The 24,413-nt window shown below is 37.7% G+C and overlaps 1 protein-coding gene across 1 annotated transcript in view; it reads left to right on the top strand.

Annotated features, from left to right (window-relative positions):
* Positions 1-2,794: 2,794 nt before the first annotated feature.
* Positions 2,795-24,413, top strand: part of LOC117410436 (calcipressin-2-like) — a 72,422-nt gene continuing 50,803 nt past the window's right edge. Inside the window, exons 1-2 of the mRNA XM_034016982.3 lie at positions 2,795-3,028; positions 6,217-6,434. Of these exons, the coding sequence (XP_033872873.1) occupies positions 6,219-6,434 (216 nt within the window). The 5' untranslated portion in view covers positions 2,795-3,028; positions 6,217-6,218. The remainder of the gene's footprint in view (positions 3,029-6,216; positions 6,435-24,413) is intronic.

The following is a 24,413-nucleotide window of genomic DNA, read 5'->3' as shown; positions in this document are numbered from 1 at the left end:
ATGGATACAATTGATTGTTGCTGATGCTACTGGGATTAATTCACACCAGATCCATCCTTTATTCAGTCTGCGACAAGCTAAATACAAAGCACTTTCCCTATGTTGTTGATCTGAGTTGTTCATTTCAGCACTGCCAGATAACTACAGTTTGATGAATGTTGCATTCTGTGCAGGGAATGCACAGTTTTGATAAACACCATTACGTATTGATAATAATATTAGGGGTGGATATTATTCCTCTATAAAATTATTTTTGGAAAAAAGTTAATAATAAATAAAGAAAATCTAAAAAACATACACTGATTCTTGGCGTCTCATTTAGAGAAAAATCTATGTTTCTCTTTTAAGGTTTTAGTTATTCATATTACTGAAAACTTTCTCACAACACTTTATAATTTTTTTTACCTAACACAATTTACGGAGACTAAGGTGTGTGAACTGTGCATCAGCTGCAGTCACTTACAACAACATCTCACCTGAAAGACGGAGCACAAGGAGGTTAAGTGATTTGCTCAGGGTCACACAATGAGTCAGTGGCTGAGCCAGGATTTGAACCAGGGACCTCCTGGTTACAAACCCCTTTCTTTAACCACTGGACCACACAGCCTCCTAATGTCAGCACAGGATTACATTAATGAATGTAATCATCTGCTTTAACTATACATCCAGTTTATTTGGTTAACAATACCAAATTATTTGTTTGTGTGTTGCTTAAAATATGCATGTTCACATGGAAATCCTAGCGTTCTTTCAGTTTTCATGCAGTCTTAAAACATGTAATAGTGATTTGTAAGTATTCCAGTCCTGCAAATAATTGTAACATTGTAAGAACTTACAAACTATGCGGCAGTAATGTTCATATGAAGCCCCACTGCTAAAGGTGAACTTTAAAATGCAGCCCTTGATTGACTTGTTAATTGGAATACTGGAGGTGGATGAAGTACATTGAGAAGCTCAGGGCAAATTATTTTGACTTCACTGGATATTTAGCTGAAGTGCCGGCAATTTAATTGCAGTCCATTAACATCTCACATTTGTCTTCAGTTGAATTTTTTTTTTTGGCAATTGTATTTGGGGTAATAACCAATGCAAACTTTCCTCTCATTTGAAAAACTTTCTTACAAACCACTTTTTGCACATTATTCATCCTGTCACAACTCTGTAGATTCACTTCCTATGTAGCAAGTATTAGGAAATGACACCACCCATGGCTGGTTTCATAGACCTAGATTAGCACTAATCTTGAACTACTCAATGTAAATGTAGCTAAAATAGTTGAAGATTAGAACTAATCAGGGACTGTGAAACTAGCCTTTAAAGTTGAATGTTTAAGGTGGGGTTCTGATTCCTATTGCACAGAGGTGAATCCATAGTGTGTTGGCAGATGAAAGGACTTCACCATCACTCCCAGTGGTGGGCTATCACCCTGATACTTATCCCTACAGGTTTTTCTCACAATGCTGATAGTGGTAATAAAAGATGAATGCTCCAGAAACTTATCAGGTCCCTCATAACATACATTTGACTGATTCCTATATTTCTAGTCCAACAGTGTCATCTCCCACCAACCTGGACAAGAATTATAACACCTGCCATAACAATGTCAATAGGATGTATGGACACAATGGGTAGTGTGTTCTCCAGAATGCCTTGTGCACAGTAGGCATATACTGTCCTTTTCAGACTGTTCCTTGGGAACTACCAATCATGTGTGCAGCCTTCATTAACAGAAGCACCAGAGCATGACTATCAATCTTCTGATAGGTCTGTCAGATCCGCTGTCCTCTCCGCTGGAACTGAAACTGACTGATTACAGGGGGAATCAGAAAGGACACATCATTAGGGCATAATTGAATATGTTGCAGCTAATACAAAACGCCGCAGAAAGAATACTTACACACACTGTCTATTTGCCATATTTCCTGTTTTAAGGTCACTACATTGGGTTCCAGTGGAGCAGCGCACTGATTTCAAAATGCTGTTCCTGGCTTGGCTAGTCATGGTTCCTGCCCTGCCTATTTGCATGAGGTGGTTATTCCCTATAAAGCTGCTCATACTCTGAGATCAGCAAATGGCAACCTCTGGTTGATTTCAAGAACCTGTTTAAAAACCAAGGGCTTTTCGTTTTTGATATCCTTATCTTTGGAAACCGACATCCAAATTGTATCTGTAATGCTGAGTCCGTCAGTATTTTAAAATGTAAGCTCAAAACCTCTCCCTTTGATTTGGCCTTCTAGCCAGCACTTTGGAGCTCTTTTGGTTTGCTTTCTGGTTCACCCTGTATATGTCCAGAATATCAAGGATAGCAGTTTCAAGGGGACTGTCCATTTAGACAAAAGTCTGTATTACATATTGCAGTATTGCATTTAATGGTTAAACAGATGGCAGATAAATGGATATTTCTTGTCTAAAAATCTATAGTAATTTTACCAAAAACTGAAAGTAATTTATAATACTCCGAACTCCGGAGCAGTTTATTTTCCAAAACAACCAACACCAAATGCAGATCTTTAAATATAAATAACACGACCGGGGTTTTCAGTGGTAACTGGAACACTGTGATTACATGTAGTACACTTAAGACCTGACCAGGGTCGGTAAAACTAGCCGTTTGGCTACAGTTCCTTTCATTTAATCAACGTTTTATTAGGCAAAACACTTTCCATTCTGTTTGACTACCGGCTGCAAAAGAAACTATGCTGAACAATTCGACCCGTTGACCGATGTGTTGCTTTATTTAGAAACACATCCCTGTATGCTACTGGATATAAACCGCATCTTCCGAAGGACATAACCTCATTTCAATAGTTGACGGTGTAAATATCAAGTGAAATGTTGCTTGCTGGCAGGCAATTGGTGATTCAAACTGCCTGTTATATCAACGTCAAGGGATTATCTGGGCACAGCTGGAATAGAGGGTTGACTCACGGAGGAAGGTGAGAGACTGGTCCAGTACAGCCTAGCAGACAGATTTAAAAAAAAAACGAAAAAACGAGAGACCGGAAAGATTCTCCCTCTGCTGTTTCAGGTAAATTCAACTGCTCGTTTTATTTTTATGTAGCTCTAGGTAGTTAAATTGCTGCATGCATGAATTGCACAGCTGTTGTCTGTTGTATGGTAATGTTTGTGTACGGGATGAAAACAAGAGAAGCATTCTGGAGGAATGTATGAAGTTGGTAAATTCCTCTGCTGTATATTTTTCCAAGTACTTTTTTTTTGCACTTGATAGGTAAATTATTAGTGTTATTGAAATCTATTCAGATTAAAATATATTTTGATAAAACAATCCCCAGTAATTGTGTGTTTGTTTTAACCCTTAATGCAACTTTGAAGTCATTTTATTTTCGTTGGTACATTTTTAATATACAATAAGTGCATTTTAAATATTACAGACTTTAAATATTGAAATATATTTGTATATACCTGTAAAAAAAAAAAAAAAAAAAACCTGTTATAAATGTAGTACTTTTAGTTGTAACCAAAAGTTTACATACCCCAATGGAAATTTATAATTTCTAGAAATTTCTCGAAAACAAAGAATTTTAGGGAAAATCTTTTGTAGCAAAAGTTTTGCTTTTGTGGATGAGGAAAAAAAAGTTACAAGAAATAGATGTAAAATTATTTATTTCAGCAAATTATTTCAGCTAATTCGAAAGAATTCATACCCTTTGATGCTATGATAGTGTTGTCTACAAGGTGCTAGAAATTTCAGTACGATAATGCAGAACCTAATTCTAGAAAATGCTGGATTGTAAGTGAACATTCTTAGGCCTGTTCAGACGGGCAACTTTTAGTCGACGGCAACATGAGGAACACATTTGTTCCCTACGTGTTGTCTTGCAGTTTGGGATGGTCACACGAGAGACAAGCCTGCGGTCGACAAGCTGGCAGCAACGTAATACAACCCAATCATAATGCACGTTTTTGTTACGAGACGTAAACATGCTGCAAAAAAAGGCTACGAAAAGTGTACTATTTACATTATAACAAACCTGTAGTGCCTTCTTAATTAAATAAAAGTTGTACATTAGTATAATTATTTAGTTAGAGCTACATATTGACCAATTAGGTTATTATTGCTAAAGGTGCCTCAACTAGCTATTAATTTAATTGTCCTTGTCAGGTATGAATAGCATTTTTGGAGTTTTGCAAAAAAAAATTTAAAAAAAATGCTGAAATAAATAATTGTAGACATCTATTTCTTTCTAACTTTGTTTCCTCATCCACAAAAGAAAAACGTTTGCAACAAAAGATGTTTCCTATAATTATTCGCTTTCGAGAATTTTCTAGAAATTATACATTTCCATTGGGGTATGTAAACTTTTGACTATAACTGTATATGTCAGATCGTTGGAAACAGCAAAAAAAAAAAAAAAAAAAAATCCCTACTTTTCAGTATGCTCACAAACTAATAACGTTTGTAATACAGTATGTGTAATGGTTCGATTCCTATTATAATGTCTACCTTCCTACAGCACACTGCTGATTTTAGAAATAATAAAATAAAACAACTGGAAGTCAATGGAAAATGTCAAGTAACTGGATGAATTGGATTATCTGTTGGACAGCCCCAAAACAATGACTGATATGATGAATGCAGTGTTTAAACACTTTGCTTAACCCAAAAGTCATCTGAAAGGATCAGGACAGAGCAACATAGTCATACTGTACCTGGATGGGTTAGATTCAGGATGACTGCACTGGGTCAGTTCAGATACATAACCAATCAGTCCTAGTCTGAGACCCTAGTTTAAAAACTGGATCTGGATAGATCCACTCAGACATCTTACCCACTTGCCTGGGTTCATTGCGGACTGGGTTTGTAGGGCTCTTAACCAGTTCTGTGACCCATCCAATTGGATCCGTTCAGGTCATTCATTCATTGATCTAGCCTTTATTTAACCTTTTCTAGAGATATGAAACAGGTTCTAATCTGAACTCATTCCTCTTTGAGTGTAGTCATTTATCAGTCTGTGGTGTGTAAGTAGAGGAGTTAACCAAGAGTCCTTGACTGCCTCTCTATCGGACTGTCTATCTATAGTGTGTGTGTGCAATGCCGATGATGAAGTAATGATCTTAAAATAACGCTGAACATTTTCACAGCTGACAATATGCTGGTAATTGTGACATGCCACTTGCAATTTAGGCATGTGATGAAATATTACTGATGCAGTGTGATGATGTGTTTCAAATTCTCTCTTAGTTCACTTTGGGCACACAGATCATTCTGCTTTGCTTGAGGCTAACCCCCTAATCTCATAGTAGCGCATGTCTGGACGATTTCCTTCTGTCACAGGCTCTGAATGTGAGCTCTTGAGTTCAGAAAATACATGGAACATTGCACATTCTGTGGGGTACCTGGTGGAGCCTGCATCCCCTAGATGAAGACATAAACCATTAAGAGCAAAAGCAGTGCTCCTGCAAACACCCTTATTGATTTAAAGACAGAATTGTCTTTCCAAAGCAAAAAGTGATAACCAACTCTTTTCTCACTTTTTATTAGTGTGAGACACCTAATCTCTGGTCTCCCTGTCATTCTCATGAACATTTTTTGGTACCTGTTGTAGTCTAACTAAACTTCAGCCAGGTCTGTGGACGGTTTATTACTCCTCTATTGAAGTGCATGCATGTAAAGAGTGTACTGCATGTGTTGCTTGATTCATTGCTGTTACAGATTCTGACCCCTGCAGGCGAGATGATGTTAAACTGCTCATCTAATTATTAAGACACTCACTTGTGGAGTGCATGGTTGATAGCACATGGCCACTGTCCGACCTGTTAAACATGCATACTGTATGATACTGTGTTTTTTTACATTAAAGTCAAATATTTGTCTTTTATTTTAAATCAGCAACATTATCTTATTTGTAGGTTAAGTGAAAATGTTTGGGATTCAGCACAAATGGCATAAACTGCCCATTCATTTTTTTAATGTGTCTTTGAAGATGGGACCAGTATGTATACCAAGATATTTATTGAGAAAAGGCTCTATAGTCAAGAGGCAAGTACGGGTCTTATGCTGCTGTCAGTATTATGAACTCATCAGCCACTAGCAGATCTATTGCACATGTTCTCATTCTAAGTGGCTCACACTGGATGCCGGTACTGTTCCAGTACACTTGCGTTTTTACTTATTTTACCTTTTTCATGTTGATATTTGGATGTGAATCTAAAATTTTTTTTTTTTATGCTGTATGTTTTATTTCTTTTTTTCAGGAATGAAAGGAGAGCCTTTATTCAGAGGAATGAGAGACGGCAGTTTTTATCGAGACTTTCGCCTTTTGGAAGGAGGACGGGTCTTCATTCCCCAGCACACGGACAGACAGTATGCACTGGGACCCAGCTTCCACCAGATCACTGATTTCAATGACCTGCCCACTTCACTGTTCGCATGCAATGTCCACCAGTCTGTGTTTGAAGAAGAAGGTGGGAAGGTAAGATACATGGTTGGCTTATTCTGGGTTTGCTTCTATCTGAATAAAAGCAGCTAGCTGGCTTCATTATGTTAGCTCGTATACAGAATTTGTGTAAAATGTTTGGTTTAGATTTTATTATTCTCTAGATGGAGATTATAAACTTCACACGTTGTCTCAGCCAATCAGGTTACGAGTAGAGCAGTCCTTGTACGATGGTAGATGTTCTTAGTTCTTAAAAAACGGCGAGTTCTTAAAACAGATTTTGTTTCTCAGTGTAGAAGTCTATGTAATGGACCTATCATTTTTTACCAGAGGGGTGGGGCATCCAACCTTTTGTTGAATCTTCTTAAAGTTACAGGTTCATGTCTAAGCTGGATGCGGTATTCAGTTTGTTCTACATAATGCAAGTGTATGACAACCTTTGTATGTCACAGTACTTAATTATTATTTTGAGGTGCTTATTTTAAAATGATGAAACATTTATGTGTTTTAAGAGACACACAAGAAACATCAGCCAAAAAATACCCCACTTGACAGGCCTTGGGAACTCACTGGCTTCGTACACCATAGTTACAAGATCAGAAAGCACAGCATAGTTTGCTATTTGAGTTGATCTGGTCGTGGGAAATGTTTAGGTACCAATGCTTCACCCTTAATGTTCTTTTGAACTTCCAGTGTTGCTACTGTTGATGTTTTAGTGGGCTGTTGTTCTTGGCACTGTAGGTCCTTTCCCAGGAAGGAAGGAAGGGCAGCTGCACGCAGGCACTGGGTTCAAACTCTGCATACTTGAGTGAGACCTTGTACCCTGATAAAACAAAAAGCACACCAAAAAGTCATTTTGATTGCTTCTGCCCCCTGCCTGACATTATGAGTAAAACAAAGTCTGGGTTGTAATTACTCTACATTTATTGCGGTACTTCATCTACAAACTCACTGATAATTGCCTCCCGATTCATGAGATGGATCATGTGGCATTGTGCTATTTTTAGCAGCAAATTCCTCAGAGAAAATTTCACTAGCATCTGGGTCTGTTAAAGCAAATTGCAGGGACATTTTTTTAGTTGCATACTGAGTATGACAATATTTCTTATGTACTTGTGGCCTACAATAGAACTTAGTCACACGTGACAAACTCTAACTAAGAGGATGTAAACTTTTAGCCAGATACTGTAACCTTAGCCAAACAACACTCACCTTTTTACATTTTACAATGGACCAGGATGGCTGGTTTGACTATATGGGAAATGTCTACATTTGTCACTGCACTTTCATTTGTGACATGATGAAAGTTACAGACTCCAGTTTTATTTTACTATACAAATTAATTTTGGTTTCAGAAAATAACTGTTTCCATTACTGTTTCAGACATCTGTAAAAACAAATTAGAGAGGAATTGATTGCAGATGTCCTCTCAGACTTCTTGTAATACTGATGTTTAGAATTTCTACTTATAATTGCAGTCTTCTAAGCTTTCTGTCTGTGCTTTGTAAATCTCATTGTCAAGAGTGAAATGTCTCTGCCAATGACTTAAACATTTCAGGATTGGGGTCAAGTCCTTTTTTCTATTCCAATTCCTTTTTAAAATCAATTCCCATTTCCAGTTCCCATTCCCTCTCCCTTTTAATCAATTCCAATTCCAAGTCCTTCAAAGGAATTCCTTTAAAAATAATTTTCCCCCAACCCTGCTTCAGCTATCAAAAGTATTGTGCACAAGTTGACAGAGCGCAGACCAGTGTGCCGGTAAAAACTGTATTATATTCTTGTGAAGTAAAAATGTGTTGTTTTTGTTTTTTAAATTTAATCTCTCAAAAATTGTATACTTTGTTTGCCACTGATTTGTAACTCATGTTAAAAGATTTATACTCATCTACACTTTCCTTCAACATGTTTTGTGACATTATTGTAAAGAAATGTGCCCACTTTTTAAAGAGGATTCTGTATTGCTTATTAAAAATGATTTGTTTATTTTGATGATTGGAAGCGCTAGAGCCTGTCATCAGTGCCACTAGTAAACAAGAGATTCAAAGGCTGAGAGAGTTTTTATAAACATATAGGTAGGAAGCATTGTGCTAGAATACCACAGTACCCCTGTGCTAGGCACAGGTCAATTATTGTCGCATTGTACCATGATTCCACTGCTAATATTTCAGGTGTTGGCAGTACGTTTGTTGAATCCTGATTCATTTTCTTTTTTTTTTATCTTGTCATTAATTATCAAACTATTGAAAATATATACTTTAATTGGTTTCAGGAATTCATGTATAAAAAACATAGTTGGTGCTGAGTCAACTCAAAACCCGAAAAAGTGGCCTGAAAAGATTGGTTTTCCCTATAAGACACAATACAGCTTCTACAACAGAGGATTTTGGGTTCATCACTAGTGCTGCACAAACCGATTATTCAGACTGAGCTCTCCACAGGTTTAACAATCTCCAAATTGTTTTTCAGATCGTCTTTTTTTGTGGGCCACGAAGTATTTATTCATGCACTGCAGGTTAGGTATCTTTAACTAAAGGTATCCAAGCCTTTTGAGGTGTATTCAAACCATGTAAAATTGACTGGGCTGGGATACAGATTGCTAAGTATGGTGCTGTTAGTTATTCACATTTGACAGCCTCTAACAACATTACATCACTGAAAGCTCTAGGTGGTGAATCATTGCTATTTTTACATATCTAGTGTATTTTTTTCTTTAAGTCTAATAATAGCAAGCATGTCTGAGTAGTGTGGAAAATCTCCATAGCTGATGATGTCATTGCTCAGAGGGGTCAATGTAATCCATGTTTCATTGTCATTTCCTGGTACACTTAATATGACCTTTGTCTCGCTGCCAGCTTTCCTCACCTTTTAAGGGTGTCAGTTTCCTTCCAATGATAAGCTCGTCCTTTATCAGATTGTGTTCATATTTTGAATGCTCCTGTACCTGCTTACATGCTGTAGCCAGTATTTCAGAGCAGCTTCACCCTTGTAACTTTCACTACAGCAATATTTACTTTAACAAATACTGAAATATTCTTCTGGTTGTTTTTTTGTTTTAATTTTATTTATTTATTTATTTAATCATGGCAATGTGTTGCCTGCATGCTGCCTAGATTGAGATTTTCTAAATGTATAAATCAAGGTGCACTTTGTAGGTCAAGTATGAGTTGCCACATGGGTTTTTGGTTAATTTGTTGATATAAATTACACATGTAGGTAAAGTGATAGTGTGAAGGTTTTAGGAATCTTTGAATATGAATCTTTGCTTTTGTCCAGTCTCCTGTCATAGTTTGGAAACTGAGCCATACATCACTTGTTGACACCCACTCTCCACTTACAGAATCCAGTTCACATATGACAACAATTGTAAGTAACTTTGTAGCGAGCATTACAGACATGGGAAGGGAGGGCAAGTTAGCGTAGTTATTCTATAATACAGATGTAGTAATAAGAAGTTTTTAAAGCTTTTTAAGAGGCTAAGGATTCAAGGATTTGCAACGTTTAGCAAAGCTTTCATTCATTTTCAGCTGTAATAATGCCAGTCTCACCTATGCAAACAAATAGTCTACCTAACCAAATAGTGTGCTTAATCACCTAATATGATGGATGGGTGGCAGACATTGCTTAAAAACAAATGTGAAAGAGGAACAATTTCTGGTTTATTGTAATCAAAGAGCAGAAAAGTTGCAGTAATGCATTTAAGACTGACAGCTGCTCCTGGGATTAACGTCAGCATTGATGTTACAGCGAGCCAGTGGATTAAAAGCCTGCTGTAGAGGTTCAGCGTGGTTTCCAAAGAAAGGTCAGCTTCTTTTTATTTCCTAACACAAGTGTCAGGTCCTGTTTTTTTTGCACCTGGTTGGTGGTTTTGTTTTAGGTGTGAGCAGCCAACCTATTCCCCTGAGGAGGTGATTAAAGGACAGTTGAGAATTCCCATGTGAAGTTTAGATTAAGGAGCTTCAAAATCCATTTTCAGTTGTCCTTTACTTACCTTTTTATGACGTTTGCAATCATATTTTTTCTCAATTCTGTGCTGACGTCAGTTCTAGTTGCCAGCTATATGCTAGGTTATGTTGGCAAGCGCCAGCGCCATCTAGTGGACTCCAACTATGAATCAAGTTTCCTTTTGCATTGCTGGAAAACCAGAGTAGGTGTTCACTAGATAACTCTTAACAGAAACTGACGAGCAGCTTCTGAATGTCAGAACTTGCAATGTGAACTGCTGAGAATGATTGCAAACTGGTTAACTGCTAATTTCCATACAGTACTGTGTGGGGTAAAATTCTAGACATATGAGTGGGTTCTCTGACTGTTAGATAGCAGTTATAAAAGCTATAGAACACATTGACAGAAGAATAAGCATGGCAGCAGTTAACCTTTTAATGGTACATTTACTCTGAGGCAATGGGTGTTATACCATCAGTGACAGTTGGTATGGTAGCAATGATTTGGATTGCTTAGTGTTTCATCCATTTGTCATGCAGTTTGGTGTTCTGGCACAGATATACCAACACCCTATATAATCCTGTGTTGGTGGCACTGCTATAGTTTTAAGTGTGGGTGGCGACGTATCTGACTGAATTTCAGTTTTGCAGATATGTACAGTACTCTCAAAGTAGCGACCTTTAAAATAATTTCTATAGTGGTAAGAATCACCTGGCTTCCCAACATATCTGCCAGAATTGCTTTTCCGCCGAGCGATCCAGAGCAGAGGTGGGCGGGCTAACGATCCCGGAGAACAGAGATCACCCCTGCTTTTTATTAAACTCTCAATGTGCTCTGTCTTTGGCCAGTAGGGTTCGCTGTTGGGTGATGAGGAGAAGCAATCCCTGTTGGTTTCCCATCCCTCACCCCGGGAGCGTCAGAGCCAATGTGACACCCCTTTCAGAGTCCCCAGCAAAGTTCGGCCACTTTGCACAGCCTGGACGCGAACTGGTTCCGTCCAAGCTGTGTGACTCATCCTGCGCGCCCAGTGGCAGCGCTTTAACTGAATGAGTCACTTGGGGATAGGAAGATGAACCCTAACAGAGCAGAAACCTGAATGTGTTGACTAAAACATGATATTTAGAATTGGTTCTGCAGCTGTGAGAAAATATTTGAAAATGTCATGTTTTTGTTCCCAAATAACATCTGTGACTGAGAGAAGGATGGATTTGTTGCATCTCTATATGGTTAAAGAAAAGTGTGCTAAATCTCACCCCTACAATTCTCCACTGTTAGAAACTCTACTGCAGATAAGGATTACAGTCAGTGAACAATCTAGGAATCATGAGCATGATAAATCGAAGCAGGTAGTGTTTATGTGAAGGATTTAGTTTACTGTGTAGCTATTCAGTCTATTGCTCTGTTCCAACAAAACGTTATATATATATATATATATATATATATATATATATATATATATATATATATATATATATATATATATATATATATGCTTTAGCATTCTTTTGATTTCAGTATTATAATATGATGCCACTAGGGTTCAGATTCTAGTATCTAGTATGAAACTGATTTTGCAGAATCTGTACTTAAAAATTGATATACAGGGTGATAAGAAATTACGTTTACCACATGATATAGTGCACTGATGTGGTAAACTTACTTTCTAATCACCCTGTACTTTGTTTGCTTTGCTTTTGTGCCATAAAAAAAGTACAAAACAGTAGATAAACTATACAGATTGAAACATTCAGAGTCTTCTTATTGTAGATCTATTCAGGTTTTTATGGTGTCCCACATAATAAGATGTGGGATTGCAGTGTAATTTAAGAATGAATATTTTAAATTATTTATGGAATTTGCAAATTCCTTAAATTGCAATTGAGTTTGTTGATCGACTATCAATCCTACATACGTGAATTTGTATGTGACCCACATTCCAAAACCGTCCATTCCAGCTGTCATTATTCTTATCACATGTTATTAAATTGCAAAGTGGGAACTGAGTCTATCATTGGAAAAAAAATGTGTATTGTATTTGAGGTTAGAGCTTTAAATGTTATTAAATGTCATGTTTTATTCATCCTGGTGTCTCTGAAGGATTGTATTTGTCTTTCATTATTTGCTCATTTACCTTGTATTACAATGAAGCTCTTCGTTTGTAGAATACTAAATAACAATATTCATAGCTTAGATGCCCCTGAAGAATCAAATTAAACAAATGTAGTAGCTGTGCATTTTCCAGTGAGCTCTTCATCTAAGGTATACATTTTTATAGACAAAAACTACTGTGACTCGGGACTAAACTGCACAACTGTTCCAATTGTTGAAATCTGAGCCTTTTGTTTCCGTACGGACATTAGACTCTTAACACCGTATCACCACTGGGCCTCATGGATAACATTCATGTGTGTTCGCAGTTCCACAAAGAAAATATTTAGCACAGTCGGCACATGTTCCGACTTCAATATAGGAGATTATTTAATGTGTTTTTAATCAAAATAATCCTAAAATAAGTGTACAGAAGCATGTAGATATTATCCCTTTGGTTCCAGATTCTTTGTGGACTGTGCTGTTGGGTATTTCCACACACTGGGGGTATAAATTAAGAGGATTGTGGTAGAGGTCCAAAAATGTGTAATAATGCAATACTGCATGTGCTTAAAGATAAATAATACGTCAGTGCAGTCATCTTTAGAAGTACAAGACCCTTATTCAATTTCTTTATCTTCTAAATGATAATTGGCCTTTGTTTTATGATCTCTAAATCTGTGACCTTATTCTGAACGTTGCATTCACTGCATTGTTAACTTGTAAGTGTGATTGTGATTTTCAACACCTACAGCTGTCCAAGGTGCTGAAATGCTACACACAAGCGATACAGTACAGGCAGCCAAAGCAAAGACAAGCCTATGATACGTTTCAAAGGAATTGGATACTGGCATGTCAAAGAGAATTAGCTAAATCAATTAGTATTTTGAGAAAAGGACAGAAAAAAAACCAGTTACAATAAATTATTAAAGATTGGTGTTGGCTTTATGTATCATAGTGCTTTCCTTCATATCTAGATATTTTAAAATGTATTTTGAAGTTGCAGGACAACCTGTGATTTTATTGTGCTTGTTTCTTTCATTTAGTTACTGAAGTTTTCATTTTTTCAACTCATTGAATCTAATTTACATGTAATGTATAACATGTCTTCAGTATAAACCCTTAGAATATTTGATTTTATTTGCAGCTTGCCACTTTAACCTGCAGTGTTGAATGTTAATAATATTTCCATTCGGCGGGTAATGAGCATGTGGGTTTGATTTATTGAGCTTTTGCTACAAGTATTGCAACGTATATAGATAATTTGGGGTGGTATGGAAGTTACTTAATTAGAGTAAAATTAGGTACTGTCGTATGCATACGAAAAAGCTCCACAAGTAAGAAACAGAGGCCCAGATTTCTAAAAGGATTGTGCATGTTTAAGACCGATTTATTAAACACACACAATGGCGTAAACAAGCAATTAAAACGTGATTTGCAGGGTCAGTGTCTCTGTGCGCTTTAGCCCTTGATGCATATGTAATTCTGTATATGTAATTCTGGGGCGTTTCTGAACAAAACCGCTAAAATTGTGGAGGGGATTTTGCAAATTAGGTCGATTTTTAATATTCTGTCTAATTTATTAAAGCTGCCAGTATTTGCGGGCCTCGTATTTGCTTGATTATTTTAAGAACTCTGAAAAAAGGCGTTAATTTGCCTCAGTCAGACAGTAGGCTATATAAAAGGCAAGGTGATGTGGGAGAGTTGTCTGCAGCAAGAAGGAGACATCGTTTTCAAGGACAAAGAAACATTTAATAACATTTTGCAAAGAGCTAATTTTTTAACCCTTCTGATCAAGTCAGTTTGTAAATTACGGTTTATAATACCGGTACCGTAATTGTTTCGCAAACTCCAATTTTCAATACATGTTTCATAGCTTACATGACAAAAAAGAAAGCAAATAGAGAATATATAATCCATGTAAAAAAGGTTCTTAGAAGCACCTAAAAAGGTCTCCCCACAGCGGCAAAGCAAGGTTCTAACGAGAGCCTTTACTTCTTAGCATGTGACAGAAAGACAATGATTCTTGGTGGCAAATCTCCCTCTCGACCTGTGAGGGCGCTAAGTAACGGGAACAGAGTACTCTGGACTACGTGGCCTGACACTTCGTTCCGAGGGGTAAAAGGAAGTCGGTCACGTAGAAAAGAGACGGAGCTTCGGTATACTAACTCATTGACCTGGAGGGGAAATGATGTGGCAGCTGCAGATCATAAAAAGCAGCTGCAATCGTTTACCAAGGGGTAATGAGTGACGGTATAAATAGAGGTTGAACCGATGTTATCTGTTCCTTCATTTTGGTTAGTATAAAGTGACCAGGAAGGACCTGTGTTTGTTGTGGAGATAACCGTGAGTGTTTTGTTTTGTACTGTCGATTTGTTACTTGTATCACTAGACAGCTAACATGTTCTGGAGCAGTCGCCTGAGGCCAGCACAAACCCGGAACAGCACTTCACTTGTTTCACAGTAACTTGTATTGTACCACAATCACTAATTCACGCACTAAAGGGACTTGTGTATGTGTTTTGTATTTAATGTGGGGATACAATAACAGGACTATTATTTCGGGACCAGCTTGGGGATTATAAACGTAAGTAATACACGCCGCTGTATTACTTACCAGCATTATTATTTACTGTTTGTTTTGCCGTCAGGCACTGGACAAAACAAATAAAAACAAACCTTTTCACCTGTATTACAATTGTCTGTTCTTTAATCACCTGCACCTGCACACTATTAACCACTTTGCCACAAGGCATTATTTTTTTATATATTTATTTATTTCTTTTTTTCCTTTTTTATAAATTTAGTCGTCAGCAATTTTTTACCCTGGCTCACCACTCGCAACCCCCCTGCCGACTCGGGAAACATATATATATATATATATAAACCGTACATTGAAAATCTATTTTCTCTGACAAATGGAAATTATTCACATTATTAGGATGCTAAGTCTTCTTGATACAATTTGAAGTGCAAATCAACTGGAGTGCCTTTTCTAATGTTGTAATCAAAAAGAAAATGGAGTTCTCTCTTTGTTTAGAACAGATAAGTGCTTATACCGATGCAGCTGAAATAAAGACTGTGCCCTTTCAGCAAGTGTTGACCCTTTTGAATAAAGAGCTGCTGACAGGTATGGAACAACAGAGGGGCTCTGAGACATTTGTAGAACAATCCTGCAAATTTTCTTTTCAGTTTTGCTAAAAAAAAGCATTACCTTTATTTCATTCTACTTTTTATTTTTTAACAGAACTTCAATGTAAAAACCACAATCACTGGAACATCTTCAATCAAAAGTGCAGTAACTCAACTTGTGACACAGGGGTTAAGCTGTTTAAGTACCATTTCCAGGCAGAGGCTAAATCCCTGACACACTGCAAATCTGTGTCTACAGAAACAGTCCTAAAAATGGCAAAAGTCCTGTGGCAAAGTGGCTGAGTGAGAACAGGTGCAGGAGTGATGCAGTGCTGTAATTTTAAACAGAATCCTCCAGCAATACACAACAATGTGTACTGCACGGGGTAAACAATAACGGGATTGCAGTCCCAACTAATAAACAGAATATCTGACCCACAATAATACATAGACGGTCACCAGTCCTGGGTGCGTGCAGTAGTGCTCGTGGTGGGTGATACAGGTTAATTAGTGACTGCTGGTGAAGTGCCGTTCCTGCTTAGTGCTGGCCTTACGCGATATCTCCGGAACTGTGCTAGCTGTCTGGTAACGTGCAAGACAAGACAAGACAATTACAAGACAAAACAAACAAAACACTCACTGTACTTTTATGATTAGGAACAGGGTCTCTCACAGTCCTTCTCAGTTTATTTACACAAACCAAAAGTGAAGGAACAGATTACGATTCTCTGACCCCTTTTATACTTGCACACATGACCCCTTGGTAAACGGCTGCCATGTCTTTTCCCTTCCGGGTCAATGCATTCTTGCAATGGAGTCTTGCCTTCATCCAGACTAGCCGACTTCCCAACCCTGGGAAAGAACTGTCAGACCAGCCCGTCCAAAGAACTCTGTTCTCGCTGCTTAGCGCCCCCACAGGTCGGGAGGGAGATTTACAACCAAGAATCATTGTATTTCTGTCACAAGTCCATAATAAGTTGTAAATCTTCTGAGAAAACAGAGATATACAGTACAGTTGAGCACATTGTAATATGTATAAAAGCTTTGTCTAGGACAGTTTGTGTCCTTGATTGTTTCCTCCTCTTCACCTAGTGCTTGAACAGCAATAAAACTTAAAGTTATATTGCAGACTACTTTTCCTGTTTCTGTACAATTGCACAGATCATAAACCTTTGGATTTCACATTAAGTCTCTCTGGGTTTACATTACTGGAAGCACCCATCACCTGTACAGCCATGTCTAGGGAAATCAAACGGCCAACTCTGGACTAGTGGATTATGCATTAATGTCTCTTGTTTTATTATAATTTCTGTCTAAGCTCAGTCCACCAAACAGTATCCAAGGAGTTCACGCAAACAGCAATTCAAAGGTTTACAGCATTTGCAGTTTTTATTTCAATGTTTTTGTCATTAATGTACTTTAACCCTTACCTCTCCCTAGTGAACAGCAGCAACACTGTTGTTAAATTGTATATCAGTATTGTGATTGGTGTTGTATTGCTCACAGGAATTGCGTACTTACTGATACCAATAAGCTGCCCTGACTATTATTAAGCATGTTTTAAGTTTTTATTAATTAAATTTGTATGCTTCGGAGCTATCTGTTCCTATAAAATGTCTGAAGCCAATATTATAGGAGGTGTCTTCATTCTTCACTATCACTTAGCTGAAAATGATTTACAATGGATCCATTTTTTGTTTGCGGACCACCTGTTTTTTTTTTTTGTTTTGTTTTGTTTTTTTATCTCGACGGACCACACAATAAACAGTATAGCTGACTGAAAAATTTATTTAAAAAGTTATTTTAAAATTGGATTTTCTTTTGCTGAGTTTTGTCTTCAAGTTTACAATGGGTTCTATAAACTGCTCTGCTACTTCCTTTCTGATTTTATGTAACCTTTCCAAGGACCAACTGAAGGGAGCCGATGGACCACCAGTGGTATGTGGACCACAGATTGAGAATCACTGCTGTAGCAGATCGGTTCCGACCTTCTTTAAAATTGAAGCACACGTGACGCATCAAAATCTAAAACTAGCTAAGGGAGTTTTATTTATTTATTTATTTATTTATTTATTTATTTTATAAATTTAGTCATTGCCAATTAGTTTTTATTATTTTCTCCCCAATTTGAAATGCCCAATTATTTTACCAGCTACCACCCCTGCGCTGACTCGGGAGGGGCGAAGATGAACACACGCTGTCCTCCGAAGCGTGTGCCGTCAGCCGCCCGCTTCTTTACACACTGCGAACTCACCGTGCAGCCGCCTCAGAGCTACAGCGTCGGAGGACAACTCAGCTCTGGGCAGCTTACAGGCAAGCCCGCAGGCGCCCGGCCAGACTACAGGGGTCGCTGGTGCGCGGTGAGCCGAGGACACCCTGGCCGACCTAACCCTCCCTCCCCCCGGGCGACGCTCGGCCAATTGAGCGCCGCCCCCTGGAAGCTCCCATCCACGGTTGGCTGTGGAATAGCCTGGACTCGAACTCGCGACGTCCAGGCTATAGAGCGCATCCTGCACTCTAGCGAGTGCTTTTACTGGATGCGCCACTCGGGAGCCCCTGAGGGAGTTTTATTTTATAGTGTTCATTGATACTGACCCCACCATTTCTGACAATCAGGCTTCACTGCAATGATATCCCAGTATGTTCATTCAACTACTGTATAATTAGGGCTTCTGTTTTATGGGTTTTTTCATTTCATTTTTCGGTGCGTTTTATTTCAGGACTTTAGCTTTTTATATACTGTATGACATTATTGTTTTCGGTTACTTAACAAAATGTTTAGCTGATTTTTTCTGTCACAATATGTGTAGTAAATTGACAGTACTTGCACACTTAAGTTGTACCTTCTTTCCTTTGCTGTCTTCCACAATGAAATCGTTATGGTCACGGGCACATTTTTCTTGGGTTTTTGTGTGTCTAAGCATTTTTTTACATTCTGCCACAATTTTGTTTTAAATCCTCCCTATCTAACTGCAATATAGCTTCCTAATTGTAATCTTGTTTTAAATCTCACAAGCAGAGTCTCCAATAGAACTGTATGAATTTGCTGCCATTTGGTAGTTGGGGTGGGTTTAAAGTATTCAGATCGAATCAATGATAGATACAAATCAGGAAGGGGGGACATTGCCCAACTGCACTGAGAAAGGTAGTATGTTTTTGTTTTTCTGTAGTTTTATTTTTGAAATGGGTGAAGTCAACGTGAATTGAGTAACCATTTCCAGAGTTTTTCCTGTGTTTATTGTCTATACACCAATTTTCATTTTTTGTGTATTGGGGGGGGGGGGGTTGTGGTATCAGTTTTTATCGGGTTAAAACCGAAAACCAGAAGCTCTGTGTATAATACACACATCTCCTCTTGAAAATTATTCTCAAAATGATCACTAGATGGCAGACTAGTTAAAAATATTTATTTCAGGTTTCTGTTTCAGCTAGTTTCCTTTTTTAATTATTTTATGTACATCAAGAGAGCTGTGTCTCTACAGAGTATTGAAGGTTTTCTGAGAGCGATATTAAAATATTTGTTTTCGGATTGGGACTTGGCTACTATAGTTGACAACACAAAGCCAAAGTGGCTAAATTATGTCCAGATTTTTCTGAAAACAACAAAATCCTTCTGCTCTCAGTGCTGTTCTCTGAAGTACTAAACTTTTGAGGCCTGGATTTGCGCCTCAATACACCAGCCTAGCCACAATTCACTTGGGAAAATCAGCTGATCAGAAAGGTTCTGTCTCTGTGTCAATATAATTGATATAATGTAAATCTTGAAGCCTGAACCTTTGAGCAGCACACTTTCCTAATAAAATTCAGAACCGTTTTCTTTTATCAATATACCCTTTTCTCTAAAATATCTGGTAACGCTTTGTTTTGAGTGTCATAAATAAGTATTTAATTAATATGCAATTAACCATTTGCTGAAGTTTAGTTACATGTTAATAAACAGACAATAGATATGCCATGCATGCATGTGTGTATCTATCATTAGATAGCCATTTGAGCTCATATTTCATATGTATGTTGAGTATGTTTGAGACTTACTACAGTGCTCCAGTAAAAAAAAAAAAAAAGACTTACAAAGGTATGCAACATTACCAATATTATTTGATAAGCTATTAATAATGTGTATTTAAAACACATGATTACCATTCACAATCACATTTTCAAATGATGATGATTTTGTGAATAATGTATTAGTACAGTAGCTTTACATAGTAGTCTTAGTACGTCTTTTTTTTTTTTACTGGAGCAAAAAACTCAAAATAAAGCATATCAGCCACACCAGGTACTGTACTGTGGTTACATGTTAAATGTAAACAAAGGGAATGTGTGGTGTCAACTGTTTTGGACTTTATTTTCCAGCACCTGAGAGTGCTAAACAAACTGTATGTGTTCCCCCTGGCTAAGCACTGGGACTGTCTCAAAGGTATTCAAGCCACGGCAAAAGTCCGCCCCCTGGTGCATAAAATAAATCAGTGCGCCGAAGTGGCGTTCCAAAGAAACCTTTTTGCCTCCTGTGTTTTCAGTGAATCATCCACACTCTCTCACAGATGCACATTTAATTAATAAATCCGGGTCATATAGTGAGTGGAGAAGCTATAAGCATTGAAGAGGCTGGTACAGTAACAGATATCCCTCAGACTATTTTATTTAGAGCGCTCTCTTCCATCCAATGAAGAGACAAGGTGGGGAACCTTCTTTCCCCTGGAGGCACCAAACATGCCATCAACCCTCAAACAACCCCGGCTGCTGAAACCCCCTGTAGTGACAGTGGGGACTCCAGGTAAGGGGCTCCTGCAAACCACAGTTACACGCGCAGCCACCAACATTACAACGCCAAAGTATATGTTTAGAAAACCCCTTACACAATTGGAGGCACCAGTGGGATTCTGTTATTAATAGTGCAGGTAGCTGCCCTCATTTGACTAATTGGACTGCCCCTATACAAAATGAAGTTGCTAAAGAGCACCAGCTATGGATAAAATTAAGATATAGTGGTGTGGTGTGGAGCTCAGGGAGTTGCCCCACCCCAGGCGTTTTGGGTTGTGAACTTCCCAGAAGATGTTGGTGGCTCGAAAGAAGAAAGGGGATGTCAGAATGTTCACTGACTACCACACACTAAATAAGAGGACAGTGTCTGACCAATACACTATGCCACGGGTAGAAGATGCCCTCAACTGCCTAATTGGAAGTCAGTGGTTTTCTGTTCTTGATTTAAGAAGTGGGTATTACCAAATCCCGATGAGTCCAGACCCTCTGGGGTTCTATGAATGCCAGAGCATGCCACAGGGAATATCTGGGGCTCCGGCAACCTTTCAAAGGTTAATAGAGAGGACAGCTGGCGATATGAATCTTTTACAGGTCTATCTAGATGACCTCATAGTGTTTGGAAGGACACTGGAAGAACACGAGGAGCATCTGCTGAAAGTGCTAGACCGTTTACGGGAGCATGGTTTAAAGCTATTTTTGGATTGGTGCCAGTTCTGCCAAAGCTGTGTAAAGTATGTAGGTCACATCATCTTTCAACTGGGCATTGCGACGGACCGAGCTAAATACATTCTGACCGAGGGCAAGACTTTGAAAGTCATCTAATCAAAGAGCTGCTACAACTTGTAGGTGTGGAAAAGTCAAGAACCTCACCATATCACCCTCAAGGTGACCCACAGCCGAGAGGTTTAATCATACATTACTTAATATGTTGGGCACATTAAAAAAGACCTTGTGGGGCAGATACTAATCTTAGAATAAGCTAAGCAGACCGAAAAGATATAGCTTTCAAGATAAGTTTATGATTAACTTACACATTCTTGTTCTGATGGCGAAAATCAACTTACTTCTTGAAACTTTGCATCTCCATAAAGCAGTTTCCTCTATAGAACGGCATTAAAGATAGAACGAACACACTTTACTATCGATCACTCCATACCTTGCGAGTTTGGGTAGGATTCTTTAGTTCGATGACAGTCACTGTGGTGCTAAATGTCACGGGAGCGGTGTTTATTTTCACAATAATGCAGATTCCTTGCTTTCATTTTTATTTATTTTTTTGCCGCCCCCCCCCCTAAATTTGCTGCTGCCTAGTTTGCCTAGACCTTCCTCTGGGCCTGGGGCAAGAGGTTAATTACGTTTTAAGAACAGACAACATTGCCAATTACCAAATGGCAAACCTTTGAAATCACTGCATTTTGCGGGTATCGCAACTGTTTCATTTTAATCTCCCCTTGCATGTGCTTCTTTCTGTCGCCTGCATTCTTTCCATGCTGGCACAAGCGTACACATTTTTAGCTTCATAATGGATGGAGTTTGCTCCTTTCTTGTTGCAATGACAAATATCTCTGCAGTAAACACACTGGGCCCTAATTTAAAGCAACTGTCAAGGTAGATTTTCAGGAAGCAGTTTAAACAAATTGAATTGTATGAAACTAACAAGGAAATGCTTAGAATGTAACTGCTTCTCCTGGAATTGTGTTGTTTCTTAACAATACAGTGGCTTGCCTTTGCAGTTATATCAAAATAGTCTGTAAAGTTACAAAAACAATGAAGTACTGTACATCAACAATAAAAAAAAAACTGCAGAGCATATTTTCAAGGTGTGTACTTCAGTTTTTAATTGAAAAGAGAAAAATACAATTTTTCAAAACTGTTATAAAACAACCAAGTAATATAATTTGTTTGAACACTTTGTAGTTTTTTGTCTCGCTTTCTTACATTAACAAGGAATTTACTTCTTTCAAATAACAGCAGTTAATTAAGGTATTTTCATAAAAAATAAATACAGGGTTTAATAAATGTTGCACACTATGTCTTTAGAAAAACCACACCAGCAACATTTAAAAAGGCACTAGTCCTACATATCAGCACTGTATCATTATTTTTCTTAAGCCATAAAATGTCAATATTATAGAGAGTTGCAATTTTAAAAATACAGCATTTTTGTCATAGTTTGTGTCATAGGAAATGATCAGTTGTAGCAGAAAAAACATGATTAGTAAAATTGCCTTCAAACAAGCATTATATATTATAGCAGTCACCACTTAAATATCAAATGAATGATGAAAACATTTAGGTGGCTGTACAGACAGCACACATAATGTTCTATCCACTTTGTGCTTGCAATATAATTTTCAACAAATGCAATAATCTGAGCATTTACTGGCACTTGATGTTCAGTTTCCATCTTTGCTTTATCGGTTGCCAAGGCTTTTCTCGGTTTAGTGCTTCCTCTAAGCTTTTTCTTGTCATATGCCTTCAATTAAGTATTATATTTAGATTTTTTTTCAGAAAAGAAGAAAAGAAAAGCAAGTGAGTGAAAATAGAATGCATTAATCTACTGAATTACGGCTAACCTTGTCATAAAATAAACCGAGTAGCTGATTTGGATTGTGTCACGCGGCTATGCTCTAATATTAGCCCTGTAGTGTAATAACAGTACAGATTAATAACTGATTCCCAAGATAACCCTACATTTTAGTTTATATAGATGTCAACACAATAACAGCATCCACAATGTAAAGGACATGGCTTTTAATGGAAGCATATTGCAGCCTATAAATAAATACACAATATGGGTGTACTGTCAAATGAAGGATTTATTTTTGGGTCATACCAGTTCAAAGTGTATTGACTGAGCTTATTTGTAATTGTTGCCTAAAATAAGTATGATTTAAGATCAAATTGATTTAGTGGAGAGATTAACTGTGGAGAGATTAACTGTGCTTTTACGTTGTAGACATTTTTTTTTCCATTTCTGTGCTTTAACTGTGAATCTGCTTTTGTGACAGGGAGAGAAGTGGATCTGAAGGAAAAGGGGACAGTATGTGTTCAAGCAGTGTTACAACAAAATTGGTTTGTGTTGCAGACAGATCAGGGTTTTGTTTGACATAATTTGGGATTTTTTAATACCTTTGGGATGTTGCATCAGTATTTATTCAAAATTATTTACTGTATAGTTGAGAAAGTTTCACTGTTAAGTTCGAGCAAACATATTTAGAAACAGACTAAAGTTATACGTATAAAGAGTTGTCAGGATGTTAACAATGAAAAGAAAAATAACAGGTACATTATTAAACAGTTGCAGCAACACGTGGGGACTTGTAGTGCTGTATTTTTTTCTAAACCCTGCTACTTACTCTTTAAGTATTAGTACAGACTTTAGAAATGTTAGCTAAAATAGAAAACTAAACTCGCATTTGAGTCTTTTGTGTGTTTTCTAGAACACACTACACAGGATTGTGTTCGTCTTTCCTGATGATGTCAATGTTAACAGCTCAGAGTAATTAATTGCCTACTTACAGTAGATCATGCAGAAGGCCATTCTTGATCTCAGAAGTGAAAAGCCGACCCATACAGCTGCCCAATCAAGCTCTATTAATCCATTACTCACTATAAATATAGAGTGACTTCTGCGATAGAACATGAATGGTGGGGGAAAAAATAATCTTTCATTGCTTCATGACCTGTATCTGTTTATGGAAAAGCCGCAAATGTGTGTATTTGAAGGTGTTTTGATGCCACAATTAACTGCAGATATGGGACTGACATTTACAAAGCTGATTGTTACACTGATAGTATATTAAATGGATCCTTTGCCTCATCTGCATTTACCTCATTTTAAATTTTTCACCTGTTTATTACCCTGTTAAGAGTGACCTATATAGTTATGTGATGTTTAATCTTTGATCGTTGTTTGCCATGCTTGATAATATCCTTAACTTTCTGGCATGTTAAAGGGTTTCTACTGAACACTGCTGATGACTTCCATGTTCTTGTCTGCTGGATCCATTGCTCAAGGAGAAGTTGTCTTTCTTTTCTGAACTGTATGTAGTTTTTCTGGATATTTTATTCAGTCAAACATTTATG

Source organism: Acipenser ruthenus, chromosome 6, assembly GCF_902713425.1.
Source record: "Acipenser ruthenus chromosome 6, fAciRut3.2 maternal haplotype, whole genome shotgun sequence".
Classification (NCBI taxonomy): Eukaryota; Metazoa; Chordata; class Actinopteri; order Acipenseriformes; family Acipenseridae; genus Acipenser; species Acipenser ruthenus.
The sequence above is the reverse complement of the archived record's forward strand: the minus strand, read 5'-3'. Positions and strand labels throughout refer to the sequence as shown.